This window comes from Leptinotarsa decemlineata, unplaced genomic scaffold (assembly GCF_025532065.1).
Source record: "Leptinotarsa decemlineata unplaced genomic scaffold, Ldec_3_MD MMD2_tig00026336_RagTag_RagTag, whole genome shotgun sequence".
Taxonomy (NCBI): domain Eukaryota; kingdom Metazoa; phylum Arthropoda; class Insecta; order Coleoptera; family Chrysomelidae; genus Leptinotarsa; species Leptinotarsa decemlineata.
The window spans coordinates 5,133,009-5,157,640 of record NW_027412692.1 but is presented as its reverse complement, the minus strand read 5'-3'; the positions used below and the strand labels follow the sequence as shown (position 1 = coordinate 5,157,640).

Sequence of the window (24,632 nt, the reverse complement as noted above, 5' to 3'; positions counted from 1 at the left end):
GCTGAAAACATCAAGGGTCCTAAAATACTTCCCTGCGGTACAGTTGAGATTGTTTTTTTGAGGGATGACCAGGAGTAATCATCCAGTTTGACCCTCTGTCAGCGGCCTGTGAGATAGCTGGACATCCATTTAAGAGAAATGTCATCGAATCCAATGAACTTGAGCTTTGTGATGAGTAAATCGAAATGAACTAAATCGAAAGCTTTACTTTAATCAAGCAGTACTAAAATGGTGACTTTTGATTGATCTCTGAATCTCGCAAGATCATCGATTACTTTCAAGAGGGCAGTCTGTATTCCGTGTTTTTTGCGGAACCCAGACTGCTCGTACGGGAGTATTCGATTTTCTTCAATAAAAGCTCTTACTTGACGGAAACTTTTCTCGAATATTTTAGACAATGAGGGCAGAATGCTGATAGGGCGTAGGCCACTGAACGTAGTAGGTGCATTCTTTTTCGGAATTGGAATTATATTAGTAACCTTCCAAAGATCTGAAAAAATACCCTGTCTGAAGGACTCGTTGAAAATATGTTTAACTTCATCAATACAGGTGGTATCACTAAAGAAATCATCTTGATATTTATATTGTCAATACCTGAAGCATTAGATTTTATTTCTTTGATAGCAGTCAAAATATCATCATCACATATATCGGTGAGGGAAAAGTTCATAGGAGCGTTCAATTTATTATTATTGTAGAATGAAAGAGTGTTATTATTTACTATTGAATGTACAGCCACGTTTGAAAAATAGTCATTGATTTCTTCAGGTCTACGCAGTTCAATTGGTAGGCTATTGGTTTGCGAGGATGATTACCAACATTCATTCAAATGTCTACAAATGTCCACAATTCATTCATTTATTCAAATGTCCACAACGGATTCTCTGAGTGGAGCACATCCGAAACGTCTAATTTTTCATGACTCTGGCTCAGGCTGAATTTGATCGAAGGCATGGGTTATGGTGGCTTCTGCACGAGCGATTTGAGGGCCATGCCCTCACCGTCCTGTTGAAACCACATGTCGTTGGTGTCCAGATCATACAATTCAGGCTAAAAAAGTTGGTAATCATCGACCTATAGTGCTCGCCGTTGACAGTGATGGCCAACGTCGTTCTCAAACATACAGGTTATACCTTGACGAGTTAACGCGATCTATACATATTTCAATATTAAATTCTACAAGAAGGATTTGAAGCTTTATATTTTCTATTAATTATCTGCGAGCGCTTTCGACAGTTGGTAGTACTGTCATTTTCTGGCACTCCTCAAACTGCAGTTTGAGGAGTGCAACTAATTTTCCTTTATTTTCAGCATTTCAATATTAAATTTTACAAAAAGTATTCGCTTTATATCTTCTATTAATTATCTGCGAACGCTTTCGACAGTTGGTAGTACTGTCATCTTCTAGGCACTCCTCAAACTGAACTTGTCATCCTGTCGTCTGCCTCTTTATACGGGCAGAGCGTCTCAACTCAGGTATTTCAGGTACTTTAGGTAAATTTGCCTGAATTTGTACTGCATCAGGTACTCTTCTTTGTGTTAGATCTTTTCTAGGAATGTGTATGGTTTTGTTTAATATATTGAATGTGAGGTCTTGTTGTGTTTTGATTTGAACTTGTTCCTCGATAAGGGATTTATAACTGTTGAATTTATGGATGTTCAAGTTTTCCCAAATGTCCATGCGGTTTCCCTTGTTGAATTGTTTTATGAGTTTTATGTTCTCTGGTGGGGGGAAATTATGTTTGTTTTGTATGGCGTGTGTTGCGAGGTTTGATTTATATACTATTGGATTTATGTATGCCTTTTTGTGCTCATTGTACTTCGGATTAGTTTTTTCTTGGTTTGGCCGATATAGAATTTGTTTCAGTCCGAGAATTGTGTACTGTATATCCCGTTTTGGTCTTTGTCTTCTTCTTTTCCATAGTTGTTTATTTTTTGTGTTATCTTCGTGTTCGGCTTGTATGTGATGTTGATGTTCAGTGGTTTGGAAATGTTTGTTAGTTTTTTGGTTTGGTGTCCTACGTACGTAAATGCTGTCCATCGTTGTGTTGTTTTGTGGCTTGATCCTTGTTCTGTATTTTTTGTTTGATTCTGTTTTCTAGTTTATCTATTGTCTTTTGGGTGTATCTGTTTTCGTTGGCTATTTGGTATATGACTTTCCGTTCTTTGTTTCGGGCTTCATTGCTGAGTGGTATCCTTAACATTCTATATATGAATGTGTTATAGGCAGTCATTTTGTGTGATGGTGGATGGTTTGAACTTGCGGGTATGGTGGAGCTTGTTTGTGTAGGTTTCCTGTATATTGCCATTTGAAATTGTGTTTTGTTGTGGTTATATCCTATGGTTATGTCCAGGTAGTTAAGTTTTGAGTTGTGTTCTTCCTCAATGCTGAAACATAGTTTTTGATTTACTACATTAATTTCTTTTTTTATTTGTTCTATTCTTATTCCATTGTTTTGTGATATGTACAGTCCATTGTCAACGTATCTGAACCATTCTCCTTTTTCATCATGTGTGTTTATTATTGTTAAGATTTTCTCGTCTATGGTTTCCGATATATTTCGGATATAATGCTAGATAGTGGGGATTCCATCGCTAGTCCATCTGTTTGTTTATAAATTTTTTCTTCAGATTCGAAATAATCATTTCAATTCATCAGATCAGACAATGGAAGTCTGAACTAATGAAATTCATCAAATTTTTATACATTAGTATGTATAGTGTATTACAATTGTCCTTAACATCACATATTTTAAATTATTACCTTAGGAGATATGGCAACATTAAAAGTACCATAAAATAAATAATGTAAGTCGCCTCCCAAACCGATGCAACACGTGTGAAGAAGAAATGTTGCAATTGCGTTGATTTTGATTCATATAGTGAATCACTATGGAGTTTGGGGTTGCATTTTTTCCTGTTGTTTTTAGGTAGATAGGTACGTAACCTATTTTGATATTAAAATTGATAGTTATTAGCACAGGTACTTTTATTCGAGTGAATTCATCAAAGATTAATATTATTAGTTACATGCTGATACAAATATCACGAAAAAAAAAAACTGTATGTACCTATATACTCTACTAGCCATGCGATGTCTGAAATGTGTCGCTAGTGTTATTAAAAAGCTCTTGAATAGTAAAACATGTGTTATGGTTTTGTGAACTGGCATGACATTATTGTAACAGATTTGATTGTCACATTTTTTTTCCTAAGAAATTCTATTTGAATTTTTCTGATTGAAAAAATGCACAGTAAAGAGTTCCATCTAACCGATGATTGTGAATCAAGTGAGTTTGAATTTATTTAGAAACTGATTATTATTAAACAATTGAGATATCTACTAATGAGTTGATGCGTCCTTGATATAAATATTGATGTTTAGAAAAATAATTGTGACGTGATCAAATAGCGATATCAAATGAAATATTCTCAATAATTTGATTTTTTTTTTCATTAACATTGTTCATTGATAATTTATTCAGAAAATCCAGATTCAGTGGCTTGCCCCCACCCTTGGTCAAAGACAAGCTAATAGGTATTCGTCACGGAGCTTTTCTCATCGACTCAGACCATCGTGGTCCGAAAAATCGACGAAAAATGAAATAAATATATTGAAACCCACTCTGGAGCGTATGATGGAATGTATTATCCCAGGTCTCGAATCCAGGAATCGTTTACATCACGGTGTGGGCGGTTGTTGTTGTTAAAGAGAGTCTGACCCGTAAGACATTTTCGAGATAAAAATAATAATAATGAGAGTACTAGGAATTAAATATCTACAATATATTACTGCTTGTAATATGTGATTCATTTCGGTATTCCCATAGCTTTCTCAAACAAAAATGGTATTCAGTAAATGTACATTACCTACTTAAGATTTTTCCAACACCAAACCGTTATTTTAACACTTCGACATGTGCGTTGAGCACCAAGTGATCATCTTCAAGAGGAAGATGATCACTTCAGGTGAATTTATACCTGATTCTAACCAATCAGTAACAAATGACATCAATCACCCTAACCTCTTGATGAATTTCCTACTTGAATATGAAATTCATCCTACTTGAGTTTGAAATTCATGCGTTCGTTCAATGTGACAAATCGTAGTTTTGCAAAAACGCTTCCCGATGACAACTGTGAGAAGTTCGTTACTAACATCCAATATCCAGAGCTGATCATATCTCGTGAATACCCTTGTGTCATTCCAGAAACCCAATGAATAATCTTCGGGAAAAACTATCACCATTCTTTGAATAAAACCATATACTACTTCTTTACCTTCAACAATGAAGACTTGAGTGTCGAATTGTTAAAAATGAGATGTTTTTCACATACTCAGGCTTCTCAAAGAGATCCATAAATAATCTAGTCAAAAACCTCTGTAAGTTTTGTAGTTTTTTTAATACAACATGTTTCCTATATTTGTTTGTATAATGATGGAGAAGTAGAGAGTCTAAAAGTTCATCTCTAAAAATTAATCCCTCCAAAAATATTTCTTTTTCAATTTCTATTTTGTTTATTTCGTATTTCATTATTAACATTCTCAAGCACTTTTAATAGCGAATATATGCAGTGAAAGAAATACGCCAGTTCTTCTACAGTTTCGTTTTTGAACTCTTTTCTGCTAGATGTAACCACAGGAATCATCTGTCGGTAGATATTCTTGAACCAGGGAAATAAATTTATCCATAGGACAGAATTCGCCACATGCAGGCAATTTGAGTAGTTGAATATTCTCACTGACGTAGTTTTGGTAATACAACTGAAAAATTAGAAGCATCAATAGTTTTTGGATGTGCAATGTTTGAATAATTGAATAATTTTCATGCAAACACACTCCTTTGGCAAAATCAATATAAATTACTCGGCAGAAATCAATGAAACATGAAAAAATTGGCATTCAAATGTGACAAAATAGCAATAACCTGGTTTATCGCTTAGAATTTATTCTAGGATTCTTCACGCGAAAATCATCTTGGAATTTCTGGAAATTTTTGTTGAATTTTTTTTACCCTGTTAGGTTTTGATTGGAAGTACCCTATATTATTTCAACTACTTTGAAATCGACGTAAAATTCAGACATTGACTCTTTGAATACAGTTAATAACAATGATTGTGATTATGTTATTATCCTGAATTTTTTGGTTATGTTTTGATAAAGGTTTAGAAAGAACAAACGTTTTGTTAGTATTATTATTGTGACTTATTATTGCAGGAAGCATAATATAAGACATTAGGCAAGAAAAAGTGACAACAAAAATCACCAAAATTACTTTCAAGACAAGAAAATTTATTTGAATGAATGAAAAAAAAATATACCTCAACTTATCAAATACCTCAAAAAGAAGGTACGATTTGATTACATTCATGTTTTTATGTGAAAGAAGTTGTTGGAGAAGTTGAGCTAAATGGAGTTCAAGAATAATAAATCATTTATTGATATCCACTTTCCTGAAATCATAAAACGTCAAAATCAATCAAACATGAAGGGTAAATTCATAACTTTGCTATAGAATCTTACTACGTTTGAAAAAAATTAGATAGGGGTTTAGTCAACTTGTCAAATGCAATATGCTAATATCATATTGCATCGAGTACAAAGTACTAATTTATGCAAGAAAGAGCAATTGAATGATAACTTGTCATCATGTAAATTGAACTTCGCCTTCTATCTTCATATAATAACCGTACCTGATTAATTTGCTTTGAATGTATTAGAAGATAATAAAGACGATATTATTTCTTTTTTCACCGTAGTGTGCGTTGGTCAGGCCATATCCTCCGAAGCCACGATACATTCGGGAGGGCGCACCAGCATTATCAACCAATTACCACTCCCCACACCGTGGGGTAAGTGATCATTGGGTCCGAGAATCATGTGCCCTGAGCAAGCGCAGTGAGCCAAGAATGACAGCCTTCTGCATCTGTGCGGCTGAGATTTCTGCCTAATGCACTTGCTGATAGCAAGTGCATTAGGGTCTCGGGCGCCTCGCGGCAGGCCCTGCACCTTGTGTTGGGAACGTCTATATCCATCACGCGACTGCGGTAGACTAAGGTGTTGAAGACACCATCCTGGCAAGCCATGATGAAGCCCTCAGTTTCCGACTTTTATTATTTATTATTATTATTATTATTATTTTGCTGGCTTTAGATTATGGTCACGATTTACTCTAATAACTATATTTGTCAATTTGTAATCATTAATTAGATGGAAGACACGTACACTTTTCTATGCTATTTTAATACGTCTTTTGATCATCCTAGCTAAAGACTAAGTGACATTTTGGAAATTTGGCAAAATGATTTCAATTTGATGATATTGCCAATAAATAATCACGGTTTCAGAAGTTCATTGTTAATGAATATGAATGAAAATGTTTTTCAGGTAGAATTTTCTAGAGATTTCGGAGACCTCAAACAGGGTTGTAACGGAACCTCGCTTCCGTACGAAACAAACCTCCGCATGTTTTTTAACGGAGTTTTGTCTAATTGATCAGTAACTTTTGGTATTTTTGTGTATTTGTTTATAAATGAAACGGATGATTTTTTCACAAACTTAGCTTTCTTAAAATCCTGAAATCTTCAGAAGATTCGAAAGTAATATTATACATTTCAATCGATCCATTTTCCACCTATAATTTCCTAGGTTTAGGGAACGGAGGAATCATTCTTCCAAAAGTTAGTTATTTGAAGAAAAGCTGATTATATAAAAATACACAATAACTTATTTCACTTATAGGTAACATTCATGAATACGACAATTTACTGACTAATTTTACGGTCACAGTAAGCGGAGGTTAAAATTTACACCTGCGCCTCCGCCACCGCAAAAGTGACACCGTTTACAACTTGACTTGATTACCTTGAATCCGTATGTTTTATTAATATGATGAACTTCAAATATCAGAAAAGCACCATAATTTGGTATGTGAGGTGGATCAAATACATTTAAAAGAATCAGCATGTCGGCAACGTTGTTTTCGTGGGCGGAATATAGATACATCTTCCTCCCATGCTCCAGGTTGATATTATCAATTTTCCTTGTTGTATCGTCAATGATTTTCCTCAGAAGAAATCCTGAAAATAATAAAGAAATGGCAACGCATGGTGTAGCCAAATGCAAAGATTGTCAATGTGTTTGCTGAGAACAGAAAACAACACATATGAACGGAGTCACTAACAGAAACATACCGCACATCTTTGATTTCAGTTAGAAGAACCTGCATTCTCAGCAACCAGGTGTTGCCCATCTTTGCACCTGGCTACACCGTGATGGTGTCCCCCATTTTTGAGGTGTTTAGTCCTACTTTTTCTGGTTCAGATCATGCACAATCGATAATATCTTCACAGAGTCAGATGCTACAAATGCAATACGGATTTATGCAGATGGCTCAAAAACCAAAGAAGGCTCAGGATGTGGAGTGTACTCCAGATCACTAAGCCTAAGGATTAAGTGGGGAATGGGAAGAAATACCAGCGTGGTCCAAACAGAACTGGCTGGTATCTCAATCGCCACAAAAGAAATAACCAAGAAAAGAATTTCTGGCAAAAACATAACAATCTGCACTGATAGCAGACAAGCACTATTAGCCTTGAACAGACAGCGTGTTACTTCAGGGCTAGCACTAGAGTGCCACCAAGATTTAGCCAAAGCCTCGGTAAATAATACCATTATCCTGAGGTGGGTTAAAGGGCACGACAGGAGTAAAGGTAATCGCATTGCCGACTCTTTAGCCAAGGAAGCGGCTGGACTAAAGAATTTTAGGACCCAGTGGCACCCACGGCCTGATGACTTCGACAATTGCGGAACTAGTCAAATGTTACACCCATGCTCAATCTTTAAAGAGATGGGATGAAATCAAAGGACGTAACCTTGCCAGGATCACCTTGGGCGACCCTGGGAAGCTGGCGCCGAAGAAATATCTGGCGATGACCAGGAAAAATCTATGCCTTACAGTAGGATTTCTGACTGGCCACTGTCAGCTAAGGAAACACCTACATAATATGGGGCTAGTGGACACACCTCTATGCAGGATGTGTGAACAGGAAGATGAGACTGTCAGGCATGTCCTGTGCGAGTGCCCGGAGTTATCGTCAATAAGAGAGTGTGTGTTCGGCGAGTCTTGGCCTACACCTGCCGATATAAAGGAGATGTCTCCCAGCGACCTGTCCACCTTCCTGGAAAGGACAGGATGGACGATGACCTAGGAGAACAACTCCTCGGGAGGATGTACAATGGGTCACATGTGGCCTGAGTGCGTGGGCTTACACTCACCCTCCCTACTCTACAGAACATCTATATCTGCATTTATGTCCTGGACCTAGATGTCACGCAGGTAGCTCTAGCTGCCTACGTGGACACGTTAGTTTGTATCCTATGAAACGACAGATATGCAGTAGGCTCCTCTTGGCGACTTCGTTCAAATGTGTTGTTTCCTCTTCTCGGTAACCAGGTGTTACTCATCTTTGCACTTGGCTGCATCGCGCTGACGAGGCCAGTAACCAGAAACATGTGTCCGCGGTTTACCGTGGTGTATCCACGAAATGTAATATTTTTTATTCAAATTATTAGATCATCCACATTCGATAACATCTTAATCTATGTACTTACTTACGTTAACAGATGTTATCTCAGTGAATAAATATATACTCTACCTCATGGCCGTGGTCTGTAATAGACATCATCGAAGGCCATGGAACAACTGACGAAGAACTTTTGTTATCTTCATAGTAAATAGATACTACATTATTGGAATGTGCTTCCAGTTTTAATCTAGCAGTGGAGGGCGTGGTTCATTTCCTACTGATTGGATTGACTACATTATTATTGGTTTCAATAATTTAACTGGTGTAGGTACGGCTGTGTCTAGGTACAGATACTGAGACCGATAGCAAGTGACTGGAGAAATGGAAATGATTAATGAAGAAAAGAGGATTGAAACTATCTATGTTTTCACCACTTTTATTTGTAACTAACGTTACTGCAATTTTGTCCTATAAGGACATTTTCAAACTTATACTACATGTATCAATTTATGGAAATGCTTAGGTTAGTTGAGTCCAGAATACTATTGAAATATATTGTATTCATACAGTAGTCGTTTCTAATTCAAATTCAAAATATATTCCACTGTCCGAATCATAAATTCTTATTGATAACGCCTTGTGAGAAATATGAATAATATAAATGAAATGACAAAAGTGAAATCACAAAAGGTAAGTGATAACATGAACTGAAAAGAGACCTGTAAATGACAATAACCCAATAAAAATGTTCAGGATATAAGAACATGGTCAATAAAAAGAAATAAATCAATATAAATTGAATTTGATCAAAACAAATCAAATCAATAAAATAACGTAGATATTACAATTAGTGATACTCAATTAAAATCGTAGAATTCTGCTAAGCTATAAGGCTTCACAGAAAGCAAGTCTTTCAACTCTCTGCTAAGAGCGCTAAGACCATTTATGATTATTATAGCTTGAAGAAGGTGATTGAACATTTTGTGACCTTTGAAAATAATGGAACCTTCAATTAGGGTCGAAGAATTCAGCAGTAATTCGAAGCTGAATCTTCGTCAGGTTTAATACATTGGAGAGAGAGGCTAGATAGACCGCATATAGACTTGTGCTCATTGCCAATTGCACAAATCAATTTAATGCAGAATGCAACAGACTGTTGGTTGATACTAAAAGTCACAGCATACTGGAAATGACCTCTAACTATATGCCTCCAACTTTTAACTATGAACTGCCTTATAAAGTACTGTTCCCGAGTCGAGAAGACTGGATTCCGCGGGAAAAAGAAATATTAAGAGCAGAGCAACACTCACTTTGAACCTAACCTAACCTAACCTATACACTTGTTTAACAACTTGGGCGTGCGAGTTGTTAAACAAGTTTCTCTTTTTTAAGAGACGCCGAAAAAAGTCCTTAGGCTTGGCTTCACATATACATCGTATTGCACCATTTTGTATCAGTAAAAATGATTGAAGGCATGTGGTAGAACACATACCCCAAAAGGGAACACCATAACGGAGATGGGATTCAAAAAGAGAATTCTAGCTACTGCAGATCCGAGCTCTAATGCTCTAATTATTAATGATATCTAGTTATTGGTTTAAAATATTCATTTGGCAATTTTATGAATGTCTCATAATCGAATTCATTTTGTATCTGAATTATTATTCAATTCCAATATATTATCCTATCAGCCTGAATTTATATGAATATGAATGTGTTGCCCAAATATGTATCTGAATTCAGAAAACTCCTGCAATGAGAAGTCATTTCTATTACCTTCGAATAAAACTACTTTAATTGAATAAATCAACTCCTCATACCTACCTTCGCTTATTTGCAAGAGTTTTGTTGTTCCAGTTTGTACATAATACTCCTGAATAGCTAGGTTAGTAATCGTCTTGGGCCAGACTTTCTTTGTCCATTGGGGAAGTTTCAATCCTATTTCCTCTTCTGTAGATAGACCGAAGTATAAATCATATACTTGTTGAAATGAGGTTACGTTTAGTCCCGAATTGTGTGATATGTAATTGAAATCGGTTTTATATTTGGCGAATTTTGCTTGTAGCTTAGGACTATTCACATGTTGTTTGTATAATTTTTCATAATTAGGACACTTGTTTCCATATAATACCTAAAAGCGATAAAGTAAGTTATATAATGATACGTAGACTTCCAAAACAATGAGAATAATATAATTGTCATTTTGTATCATTCTGTGTACTGAGATTTCAGATGAATATTATATTGATATTATTATCTAAGGCTCCAGCTGAGAGAAGTAACATTCGATGATAACAGCATAATTCACTATTAGCGAGGGAAAATAACGATACTTGAGATACTCAATGAAAATATAGTGAATTACTCTAATGTCCCCACCTTTTTTGTCTGAACGGGTCAACTTAAAAAATTAAAATTTGCGATAATGAAATTGATGCATGAATACTTCATTTCAAAGTGAAATTGATAAATTAAACTTTCAAGATGGCGACTGGGCGCCATCTGTAAAAAAAAATTAAATGGGAAAGGGGTCTTGTGACATATCATTTTGAAGCTCCTGACGAATACTTCAAAATCCTATAATATGAAGTCAATATATTCACCTACTACAAAATGGCGAAACATTAAATCATTTCCTGAAGACAGACACATTAATATCGGTATTTCTAGAAATAGTCCTTTCTATGTGCCATATGGCAATTCCAACAAGGTTTGTTAAGCAATTTTTTCATTATAAAAACGTCAAGAAATGTCAGTACGACAATAAAAATCACGTTTTCCGGGAAACACATACCCAATATCCAGAAAAAATTAACGTTTGGGCAGGAATATTGGAAAACCATATTGTAGGAACTCTATTTATTGATCAAAATTCAACAGGGAACTGTATTTGAATATGCTGGAAACTAATGTTGCCCCGCTCATCGTCGAAGCGATTCCTAATGAATTCGATATGGATGTTGTATTCCAACAAGATGGAGCACCCCCGCATTACTCCAGACAAGCACCTAAAAAACTGTTTGGATACTACTTTTCCCGGTCGTTGGATTGGTCGTCGAGGTCCTACAGAATGGCCAGCCCGCTCGCCAGATTTGATACCTTTGGACATTTTTATGGGGCTATTTGAAGCAAAACGTGTACAAAACTGAATCTGCTTCGAAATTGGATATACGGCAGAGAATAATGAATATTTGTAGAGATATTGACGTTACTGTGTTCGAAAATGTGTTACGGGTCAACAACTCGCAACGAGCTTTTTCATTTTCGTAGCATAATCACCCTGTATTTCGAATATAAAGGCTGACTGATTATGTATCAACTGATTCAAATTTATAGACAACCAACTTCTCTTTGAAATCATTGCAGAATGGGTCATATATCTAACGGGCGCTTTATCGGCCATTGTCGATTTAAAATATTCCATTCGCTTAAACAGCTTATCACCCTAATTTTATATGAATTGTTTTTCAAATAGTTTTTCTAAACAGGCTTTTTGAAGTGAGGAATTGGCGAGCGATTGTAAAGATTTCGATTGATGTACCTACGTAGATTAGTGCTGGTTTTCTGTTTCGTGAGAATGCGATTTTGTTTATTTTCCTATTGGGATATCTAGCTTGTCATAGACATATGCATTTGGTTATGAATGCGAGAACGTATTTCAAGATTTGTTTTTTTGGATTTGGGAAAACTGTGAACAGCACTTGTGCTCGATTGATCACGCGAAAGTTCTTTAACATAAAAATCTGTTTAACAAAATCTGTTTTTCCGTTAATCAGCTGCCGCCCCCATACGAACGACAATTTTTACAAGTTTCAAATCTAGATAAAAACACTGATACTTTTTGAACTAAAAACCTCAAATTTTTTTCACTTTTTGGAACTTTTCTTGAAAGCCTTCAAAATAGAATTCCGTTTGAAAAATTGAAAAATTTTGATTTTCCACTTTGTTCATCAAAGACGTTGAAAAGTGAAAAATTCAATTAAAGCAATGAAAATATTTAAAGTTACATAAAAATGATTTTTCATAATTTTTAGCTCTATTCGTTTAAAGAATTGTTATAAAAAAATCTGTTTAAAATCTGTATTTCCCGTTAATCAGCTGTCGCCCCCATACGAACGATAACTCTCAGAAGTTGAGAAACTTGTGCGAGCTAAGGACTAACGAGGTCTTACCTTTTAACGTGTGATTCCTAACACATGTTAGGTGTGTTAGGAATCACACGTTCCTGCACAATATCTCAAGTGAATAAATACAACCGCAATTTCCCGGTTAAACATTTTCTAATTTTTTTTTTCTGTTACGTTCAGGGCGTTTTATATATACCACAAAGAAAAGGTGTGATTACCAATACAAATAAGTTGGGCTGTTAAGACGGTTCTGGATACCTGTGTATCCTGGGACTTATCCTGGAATAGGTGGCATAAGATATGTTTGTATCGTTTCCAACATCGATAGTCAGGTCCAGTACATTTTGATTCTCTTATTGCTTTCACAAGTAATCGTTCAAGCGAAATCCAACTGGGCATTACCCTGTTTGAAGAAAAAAACAACGACTGATATTTATTTATAGTGTTTTTTTTAATTTACAGGTGAGTTTACTGAAGTCATGAAGTTCCATTATGTTGTTTGTTGAAAATTACGATCTATTTGGAAAAGTATGTTAGTCGAAATATAGATTTATACGGAGGTATAAAAACTAAGTGTTACAAAGTTTGATATCAAAAATATCGTCATAAGTGTCACAAACAATAACTTACCGGGACATTGACGTTACTAATTCTTTTTTACTGTGTCGAAATAAATTGTCTCTGAACCATTTTATTTTGTTCATTTCATAAATTTTGTAGTAACCAAATCTGGAAGCTTGATAAAGGCACACCGCCTATTTGAATTTGGTTCGTATGGTATTCTCGCTCATACAAATCTACTGTTTCCTGATTTATTTTGTGAGTTTGGTATTTTACATGAACTACTGATTGGTTAAAATCACGTGGCGCTCATTTTTTTTCTTTCACAAATTATGACTCACGCCCACTCTCTGAGTTAGTCGGCAACCAATCAGTAGTTGAATTCCTGGAAACCGTGTAAAATGGGTAGTCGAACCCGTAACAAATGTTCGGCGTGAAAAATCGGATAGGCTGTTCATATGTCAAGAAATTCAAGGCAACCATTTCGAGCATCTTCTGAACTGAACTGTAGTTAAATTTCAATGTATTCAGGCAATTAATCAAAGTTCCGCCATTTTGTAGTAGTTGAAGGTATTGACCATATATTTTAGGGTTGTGAAGCATTCGTCAGGAGCTTCAAAAAGATGTACTAACAAGGTGGTAAGGTAGAAACCAACTAGAACAAAAATTGTGAAATATTGATTTCCAAGTACGTCTGTGAGCAAAAACTGAAAAAAGGTTTTTGCTTTTGTTTCTCCCTGTCTACACAAAAAATATGGGGAATTTCCGAAGAAAGTTTCCCTGAAAATCCGTGGGTAATCAATAACTGCGCACGGAAATAATTGAAATGTAAAAATATTTTTTAGAGATTTATGATGGAATCATCTTAGAATTCCATAATGAACGTACTCAGCCAAATATTATCATCAAGTATTAGACACTATTCTATGGTAAAATACGCGTTGAGGTTTTGTGAATATCATGCGGACATCAAATATTGATATCAACAATATAACCAGATAGTTGTTAGTCTTCATACCTCATCTTTATCGATTGGACGATAATTGTACGGTACTGGCTGCCAGTTGAAGTTTGAATTCCATATTTGACCTTCATTTGGTTGAAAGAGGCTAGCTAATACCAGTTGCAAAGAGGCCTTGGTTCGGTTGTAATCCGTACTTGTAGCGTCAACAAGGTCAGGATAGTAATATTTCCCCAGTAGTTTATCATATCTCGCTCGTAATAACTTGCCTATGTTGAACTCTTTCACTTTACCTTCCTGAAAAATATCAATGAATGTATTGTGATAAAACATTATTTTGATGCAGTATCAATTTTCAATCAATCATTGTTTGACATGGTGAGTAAGCAAAATACACACTTGGTATTTTTTAAGGTTGCTTTTGTATTCAGTATATCATAAAATTTCTTGGAATAATTCATAAAATATTTTTAAGTTTCAATATTGTTGTAAATCATACCCGAAAGGAATTAACGCTGGCCGCCACTGGTAGCCATAAATCAAACGTGACGTAGCTGAGAGCGTGGGAATGCCCAATGTTACCTGCCGCTCGAGAAGCAGCAAGAAACATGCTACCGATGTCGATGGAACTTCGGCGAAAATTCTACGATGTTCCATTGCGATATTTAAATGCTGGCTGCAAGCGTATTTGGACAGTCAAGTACACAGTGGAGTGGACGTAAAGTGCGGTACGCGAAGTGATCTAGGAAGGCCAATACATTAAAATAATAGTTGAAATTTTTAGTTGAAGTGTTTGTTGAATAAAGTTAAGTTTGATTTTCACTAGTTCGGACTTCCATTGTCTACTATATAAAATGATTTGAAATCCCAACGTATTCAGCCAGGCCAGCGTAGCAATACGCAACATATGGAAACCCATCATCAAGCGAAAAATGGCCAACTCCCGCCAAACGGTCCCAGTGAAGCGGAAAATGGAAAGCGGGGATAAGTGAAAGTACTCGAATGACCTATAAATAGTCATCTCTCGGAGGAATCAGTCCAGTCATCACCCGAAGACGATTGTAGATACTAACAATCGAAACGTCGTGAACTAATGTGACTTGGAATCTCTACACTTTTTTATCATTTTCTTTTTTCATTTCTTTATTTTCATTTATTCAATTGTTTCACTTGTAGTTTATTTCACTATTATTTCATTTCAGGTTTATTTTGCTTAATATAATTGTTATTTTTCAGCTATTCATTTTTAATTATTCTTTTTTAGTTGTTTCAGGGATTTCAAATCATTTTATATAGTAGACAATGGAAGTCTGAACTAGTGAAATTCATCATGAAACATTGTCAATCACCTTCAAACTCTAGTTTGATTATTCAGTGTAGTCAATTATTGGTGAACCCATGGGGAAAAACGTCAATTAGTCAAAGTCAACGAAAAAAGGTCAATTAGTAAGGAGTTGAAAAATTTGGGACCTAAAAAAAGAATGTTCTTTGTGTTAATGTTTTTTTAAAGACTTGGATATCAACCTTCTTGTTTGTGGTAGACCTGTTCATCCTAGTATTTCTCTGGTTGACTTTCTATTGATTTATGAATATTCTCTTCAAACATTGGCGAGTGGAAAAATGTTTATTTTTTTTTCAGGATAATTTTTAATTGAGTGTTTTGTGTTGTTTGGATAATGTTCAGTGTGTTGTTGAAGACTCCTCCCCATATTGTGTCGTAGTAAGACAGAAATGATTCGGTTAGAGAGTTGTAGAGCATCATGAGGTTTTATCTGGAAAGAAGTGTTTCTTAGAGAATGAAAACTGTGCATAAGTGTTCTGAGGCGTTTCTTTACATGTGTTTACATATGTGTTGATCTAGGACCACCCCTAAATATTTCATCGATGCCACTTTTCCAATAGTAGAACACCCACAGACGTTTTTGTGACGGGTTATAAAGTGTAGTTTCAGAGACAAATTATATGGTTAACTAATGACCGTTGGTGTGAAGGCAACAAATTTAGTCTTAATGCTTTGTGTAACAAAATGTCCTCTGGACATTTTGTTACACTACTCTGACTGTTTGGACAGTCAGAGTAGTCGCAAATGAACTTGGTTTAACAGCAGCTAGGACTGTTTATTTTTCTTTGGTGGAATCTCACTTGAGATATGGAATTCCATTTTGGGGAGTATGTAGTGGTTATCTACTTCAAAATATTTTAGTTTTGCAAAAAGAGCCATGAGATATATGTGCAAATCAAAACGTACAGACTCTTGTAGATTACTCTTCAACACTCATGGAATTCTAACAGTAAATTCTATCTTTATAATGGAAACAGTTTGTTTAATTGAAAAATATTGGAACACATTTCGATCTTCACCAACCCATTATGTGACACGGCAATCCAACAACATTAAGTTGCCAAACCTAGTACATCACTCATAAGCGATTCCATTATCTATAATGGTTGCAAAATGCTCAACCATTTGCCAAACAATATAACAGAAATACAATTTTTACAATGCTTCAGGAAAGCTGTGAAAGGTTTTTTAAGTGACAGACCATATTATAATGTACAAGAATTTTATAATGAAAAATTTAAAAATTATTTTTTTTTAAATTTATCATTATATATCATTATATATATATATATATATATATATATATATATATATATATATATATATATATATATATATATATATATATATATATATATATATATATATATACAAATTGATTTTATGTATGAGTGAAAATAAATGCACTTTGTTATTACATATAATTGCATTATAGATTAAGTGAAACTTTGTCCACAAGATCAATCTTATGACAATAAAGTATATTCTCTCTCTCCCTCTCTCTCTTACGTGTGAAATATTACATCGTTCAAATAACCGCCACAGCGTCTCTGAGTGAAGCGCATCCGAAACGCCTAATTTTCTATGACTCTGGCACATAAATCACGGTGAATTTTACCGACAGCACGGGTTATGCTGACTTTGTGGACCGCTGTGGTTTGTGGCTTATTTGTATACACCTGCAACTTAAGAAAACCCCGCAAGAAAAAGTGTAACAGGGTCAAATCGAATGATCTCGGTGGCCAATTCACATCACCTCCACGTGAGATGACCATGTCCTGTATGGCACGTACACTCACTGTCCTGTTGATACTACATGTCGATGGTGTCATCCAATTCAGGCCAAAAAAAGTTGGTAATCATTAACCTGAAGTGCTCGCCATTGATAGTGATGGTCTGGCCAACGTCGATCTCAAAGAAATATAAACCGGTGACGCCGCCATCCCACAATCCACACCAAAATATGGCTATTTCGGGATGCATTGAATGCTCTTGGATCTCATTTGGATTGGTATCGTTCCAAATTCGAAAATTTTATTTGTTCACGTACCTATTCATCCAGAAATGGGCCTCATTGCTGAAGCTGATTTTCGATGAAAATAAGGGTCAGTTGCCAATTGCTCCAGTGCCTATTCAGCGAAAAAACGTGATTGTCTATGGTCGTTTACCTTCAGTTCCTGAGTCAGTTAAATTTTGTACGGTTGCAGACCCAAGTCACGACGCAAAATTCGATAAGTTGTGGTTTGCGAAGGGCCGAGTTCTTCTGAGCGACGCGAAATCTCCCGCACCCTTTCACAGACAGCAGCAATGTTTTCGGCAGATCTTACGTTTCGCCGATGTACGGATGTTGTTCACAATACACTCAAGATCTTATTCTGTTTATTTTAGCAGTTTTGTATTATTCAGACACCTACTTTCTCATATTCTCCTTTTGTTTTCTTTTAGACAATAATCATCATTGAACTATTCCATTTCCAATATTTAGAAAGGCATATTTCAAACACTGTTTCAGTTGTTAATGACCTGGCGTCAATTTCTGGCAAATATTCAGAGACGAATTTGATTTCTGTTCCAATATATACTTCCATTGTATTTGAATTTCACTAGTTCGGACTTCCATTGTCTAATATAAAAAATGCTTTGAAATCCTTGAAATAACTAAAAAAGAAGAATTAAAAATGAATAGAAATTAATCGTTCTATTTTTACTCGTATTTTATTTCATTATTATTTCATTTCAGGTTATTTTTGCTTAATATAATTGTTATTTTCAGCTATTCATTTTTTATTCTTCTTTTTTAGTTGTTTCAGGGATTTCAAATCATTTTATATATTAGACAATGGAAGTCCGAACTAGTGAAATTCATCATGAAACATTGTCAATCACCTTCAAAAATCCACTGTATTTGCCAGACCGTATATCGACAGTCTGAGATATTTTTCTTTGAGGGCTAACATTTCCGTTTAATCTTTGTTGCCCCACTTTAAATCAAAAAGGTAATACTTGTTTTCGAAGTAGTGCTACATCTTAATCGACACATTGGCTAATTCGGTTTTATATATCTTGCAGAAAAAGATACGCCCACATGTTGGGGTTGCGTTCGATCCAGAATATTCACTAGGGGCACTCATAATTTTAGGTTGTACCCGATTCATCTGTATCGCGAGTTACAGATATTTACTCTTTTCTGTTGTTGGCATAAATCCTCTGTATAATATTTACAGATCAAATGCATTGCCTTAGATTCATCCAACTTATGAAACCTATTAGAAAAGTATCTACTATCTACTATCTACTATGAGCTCTCTTTACAAACTTTTATACTGACTCCGCTAAGTAATAAAACCCCATTAAAATTATTTATACAATTATACAATTTGTCACAGCACACTTCAACATTGAATGTTATAATCTGAACTTCAGACGTGAAGTGAATTCAATAGAAACCCTTCACAGACACACCAGAACGAACCACTCTTCTTGACGTGCGTTTCAAAAACCAAGTCATTTACAAGACAGAGTAAATTTTTCTGAAACCAGACGCGTATCGGAATAGTAATTGACCAGTACAGAAGCTAAAAGTACTTACATTCGTGAGTTGTCCAATTCCAATAGGAAAATAAGTATTATTCAAGAATGGGTCCTCAGGGTACCGTTCATTCATTTCGGGAGTTCTATTTCCATGCCGGAAAATCTACAAAAACATCACAGAGTGTGAATAGTGAAAATTCCACCAATACGAACACACAAATGTTTTCAATATTTTGTCACATTTCTGATCTGGAACATCTACAGCCGCACTTAAAATCGATTGCTGGCGTGGCGACGCATGCCATGGCGACGGGTCGTCTTACGCAACTGACTCTGCAATTCTTCTTCCACTAGTTCGACGGTACGCTATCTCTCTCGCCACACTGAGATCGGATACCTATAGTTGTGTTTGCTACAGTATATATCACCTGTGTTTTACTTTATAAATAATTTTAAAAAATAATTAAAAATAAAATATGTATGACAGTTAATTTAGAAAGTCAAAGTGAGCATCATTCTGCAAAAAAACAAAATCACACTACCATATACTATCAATTCATCTGTAAGTTAATTATATTTTTATGTTTCATAATTAAAATGTGCACTTATCTGTGCATTAAGCCCGGTATGTTTGGTCTGTCTCAAGGTTCAGTATATGTTTATTCTACTCTCTTGGTAGAATGAAATTTACTCTATTTTCTTAGCATGTAATATTCCTAAATCAATTATCAATTAATTTAAATTTCATTCTTATGAAAAATAATGCACTAAAACACTTGCTTGAAGAATAAATTTCATGAAGACTGACAAGAGCATAAAAAATTAATTATTTTTTAATGATGATGGAATTTATATTGGAACATATATTATTGATATTGATAATTTAAAATCTTTAGTAATATATTGTAATTTAGTAATATATTGAGTACACTAGTACTATGTGTATTCCAATTACATATTTTTTATAGATATTTCAGTACCCAACAATTATCACAGAGGCCACAAAATATTATTAAGAAAAAAATATTAATCTAATAGTATCAGAAAACACAAATTTTCATTTCAAGTTCTATCAGAGTGAATAATAATTTTATGTCCAATATTTCTGGAACATACTACAGTTTTCATCGACCAATTGCCACAGTAATACCGTCAGAGGCAACGTCGAATATAGCTATTACCGAACTCACTGATTGAAAGAATTGAGTTGTCAAAATTGGTTGACAAGGGTGGTATAGATCCCTAAAGTGGGTCGGAAAGGCCCACACCCCCCTGTATAACCTCCAGTATGCATATCAAACCGGCAAATCTACAGATTTAGCAATGAACAACTTTGTAGAGAAAATTTCCCAATCCCCTGATGGATGGTCTGATTGATGCCCTCATTAGAAGAGAAGTAGATTTGCAAGCTTATGCAGATGACCTTGTCATCTTGTTAAGGTCCACGTCGGGAAGGGTAGCGTGTAATAACCCACAAAGTATGATGGACGTGGTTCACAGTTAGTGTCAGAGGGAGCAGATGTCTGAAAACTCCAGCAAAAATCTGATAATCTCCTCCACGAGGAGGAGAATCTAACGCTACTTTACCTCAATGGTGAGGTCAATTCATTTGAAACGGAGGTGAAACATCTCAGCATTGTCCTTAATGAAAAATTCACCGGAAAGGTTATTTGCAAAAAGTTTTACACAAATTCAGACTATTTCTATGGACATGTCGAAGGATTTGTGGTAGAACTTGGGGTGTAGGTACCAAACATATCCGTTGGATATATGTGATAATTGTCAGACCAATAATCACTTATGGGGCAATTGCCTGGTGGCCAAAGGCTGTACAGAAAACGGCTCAGGTGAAGCTCACTGGCTTACAGAGACAGGCTTGTCTGGCTATCTGTGGTGCCATCAGTACCACACCGTCAGCGGCCATGAATATCCTCCTAGAACTACCTCCTATTCACATTTTTCTGGAGTGAGAGGCTAGATGGACTGTATATAGACTTGTGTACATGGCCAATTGCAGAAATGAATCTAATGCAGAATACACTAGACTGCTGGCTGACACTGGAATGACCTCTGACATTATGCCTGTGACTATTATTTACGAACGGCCTTGTATAGTACTTTTCCCGAGTGAAGAGAATCCTCCAGGAGAAGGAAATAGTAGGAGCATATATATCGTATACCATGCACCTGTGGAAAAGTTTATATCGGTACTACCAAAAGATTCATGTGTACAGAATGAACATCGGAGAAACTGTAAATTAGGTCAAATTGACAAATCAGCAGTAGCGAAACACGCGCTTAGTGAAGGAGATCACACAATACTGTTTGAAGATGTGAAACTACTTGCCCCCGATCATGAATACCACATTCGGGGTGTACGGAAAGTAATAGAAATCCATAATAACGGAAAATTACAACAGAGAAAAGAAGACGGTATCGCTCAACCATATTTGGAATCCCATACTAGAAGATGATAAACTGACAACAGCGTAATGGAATGTTACGACATCAACAGGAGAGGTGGACTACCTGAGTCAACATAAATACAACCTATGAACTAGAAATCTCCAGTCATCGGTGAATTATCAAGATGAATAAACAAACCAGCCACTCGAACTGGGGAAATGTTAGGATGCAGTTCCAAACTACGACGGCCTTCAAACTCGAATGAAGATAGTAACACTGAGCAAATAATTATTGGATCGAGAACACCTTCGGGCTCTGGTGCTGGTGTTTTTAATTGCAGACCCAAGACAGAGATGTCAACCTGCCAAAGAACCTATGCGACTGTATTTCAATGGGAAATCTATGCTATTGAATTGTGTGCGGAGAAATTGGTAGGATCCAACCTCACAGGTCACTGTCTTCTGAATCATCATAAGCAGATGTTTGGAACATGATGAAACAGCAGAGCATATACTTTGTGCCTGCCCCGCTGCGGGCCAAATCAGGTTTTCAGCGTCTGGTAGAACCGCACTTCTACCATCTGACCTGAAAGATCACTCTCCATATAAACTAATTGGCTTCGTTAGGAAGCTGGGTTTATATGGCCGAGTTTAAATAGGTGTAAACCACAATAAACCCTTGCAAGTTGCGGTGGAGGTTCGAATAGGCCCTATCACTTTCGACCTTACCTAACCTAACTTTGTCACAACTTGAAATACATTTTTGAATATTTTATTTTTGTATTTGAGGAAAATAAATGTGGCGATATTTTATTTTCACATTATGCCATATTAGTTCCTGTCATTCCTCTCTCTGATCTTCCCCTATTTCAGTGTCTTACTTTCCACTGTATATAATGAATTAGGAACACAGTCAAAGACAAAGAAAGAGAAAGAAAATTCAACTTGTTTGTATGAATAGGCTGGTCGACGAATATATTTTTATTCCAATCAAAACATTTTTACGAAACAACTAGGCCTTATATTTTAGGTATTATTTTTAAATTGTTACCCAAATTTCCTATAGTTGATAAATTTTTCTGAAACTTCGAACTTATTGAAGTATTTGAGTTATACTTTTATAAGAACCACCAAGCAAAACTACTATAAGAACAAAATAGAATACAAAAAACAAGATACCCCTGAAACAATTAAAAAAAAAGAATTAAAAATGAATAGCAATTTGTTATTTTCAGCTATTCCAATTGTTATTTTCAGCTATTCATTCTTAATTCCTCTATTTTAATTGTTTCAGAGATTTCAAATCATTTTATATATTAAATAATGGAAGTCCGAACTAGTGAAATTCATCATGGAACATTGTCAATCACTTTCAAACAAACAACAGAGACATAGCCAATGAATTCAATGATAATTACGTAGATATTGGAAACAAATTGGCAAATGAAATAGTCAAAAATAATAACCTCGTTTTTAATCTAATCATTTTACCACACTTTCTTATGTTAAGGTCAACTGATAAAAATGAAGTAAATGCTTTAATCAACGATCTTAAGAACAAAAAGGGGGTAGGAAAGGACGAAATTAAAGCAGAACTGCTAAAATTAATATCAAATTATATACTAGATCCTCTAGTTTTTATTATTAATAAATGTATATCACTTGGTGTGTGGCCCGACTCAGTGAAAACTGCAGTAGTGACTCCTATCCATTAAAAAGGAGATAAAACTGAAATCACAAACTATGAACCAATCTCGCTTATCACCCACCAGTCAAAAATATTCGAAACATTGCTAAAGAAAGGAATAAACTCATTTATAACCAAATATGTATTGATTTCAGATAGACAATTTGGCTTCAAAGAAAGAACCTCAACCGAAGACTGACAGGATTGATACATAAATCCTCGGAGAAAGAAAAGCCTTCTTTATGTCTACTTATAGACCTAACGAAGGCTTTCAATACTGTCAATCATCAACTACTCCTACAAACTTTAGATAATAATGGTATCAGAGGGAACTGTCAAACGTTATTTGAAAGCTATCTTCGAAATAGAATGCAAGTTGTGCGAATTGCAGATACAATTAGCAAACAAAAACAAATAGAATGTGTAGTACAGCAAGGAACGGTTCTGGGTCCTGTGCTTTTCAATTTAAATCTAAACGAATTATTCAATTTTGACAGCATTGGGAAGATAATTGGATACGCAGACGATACTGCGATATTCTATGAGACAGACACTTGACTTGATTTGGAAAAAGAACGTAGAAACAGATTTACATTTGATGAAAAAATTATTCAACCAAATATATCCAATATATCCATTTGAAACTCTTGATGTCAGCGAACAATCAAATACTTGAGTATCTACATAGATAGAAACTTAAGGTGGGACTCTCATTTAAAATATATAATAAAAAACTGCAAACAATGCTTCACAACTTCCGTTCCTTGAAAAATTACTTACCTCACAAAGAACTTAAACATTTATATAGTTCCCTAGTGGAGAACAATTTGAGATATGGTATAACAGCATGGGGATCAGCTCTGCGTGCACACCTCAATTCCTTAGAGGTATTACAAAGCAGGTTCATGAAGTTGATCATGTCTAAAAACTCACGTTTCTCATCAGATCTCTTGTATAAAGAGTGTGAAGTTATGGATATGAGACAATTATATTACTATTGTACAAACCTGAAGTATCATTTCAGTAAAAATAAAGCATCATCACGAAACCACGACTATAACACACGACATCGCGACCAACTAACCTATAATACTGTTAAAAAGTCAATTTCACAAAGAACATATTCTTTTATGGCAACTAAATTATATATCACTGTACCTCACAAAATAAAACACTCTTATTCCAAACTAATATTCAAAAAACAAATAAAAAAACACATTCTCGAAAAAGACAGACAATTTAAAAAAAATCTGTTAGAGTGAAATAAATCAGTCCTAGTCAAAATTATCCCAAACTAGCATAATCATACCTATCCATATTGCCAAAGATTTTATCTATTTGTACATTAATATTTTATTCTTATAGAACGTGTAATATTTGTCCAAGGTTTTATCTATTTCTCTTATTTTTTGTTTGTCTAGTATTTAATTGGCCTATTTTACCTCAAGCCAAAATATAATTTGTTTAACTATAATACCAAATTCACAAA

The 24,632-nt window shown here is 35.1% G+C and overlaps 1 protein-coding gene across 1 annotated transcript in view; it reads right to left on the bottom strand.

Annotated features, from left to right (window-relative positions):
* The window catches only part of LOC111517716 (uncharacterized), a 35,607-nt gene that overhangs the window by 10,686 nt on the left and 289 nt on the right, over positions 1-24,632 (bottom strand). The window contains exons 3-7 of the mRNA XM_074183359.1: positions 19,110-19,214; positions 14,236-14,475; positions 10,354-10,660; positions 6,866-7,080; positions 4,629-4,765 (exon numbers count right to left, since the gene is read on the bottom strand). Coding sequence (XP_074039460.1) covers positions 4,629-4,765; positions 6,866-7,080; positions 10,354-10,660; positions 14,236-14,475; positions 19,110-19,214 — 1,004 coding nt within the window. The remainder of the gene's footprint in view (positions 1-4,628; positions 4,766-6,865; positions 7,081-10,353; positions 10,661-14,235; positions 14,476-19,109; positions 19,215-24,632) is intronic.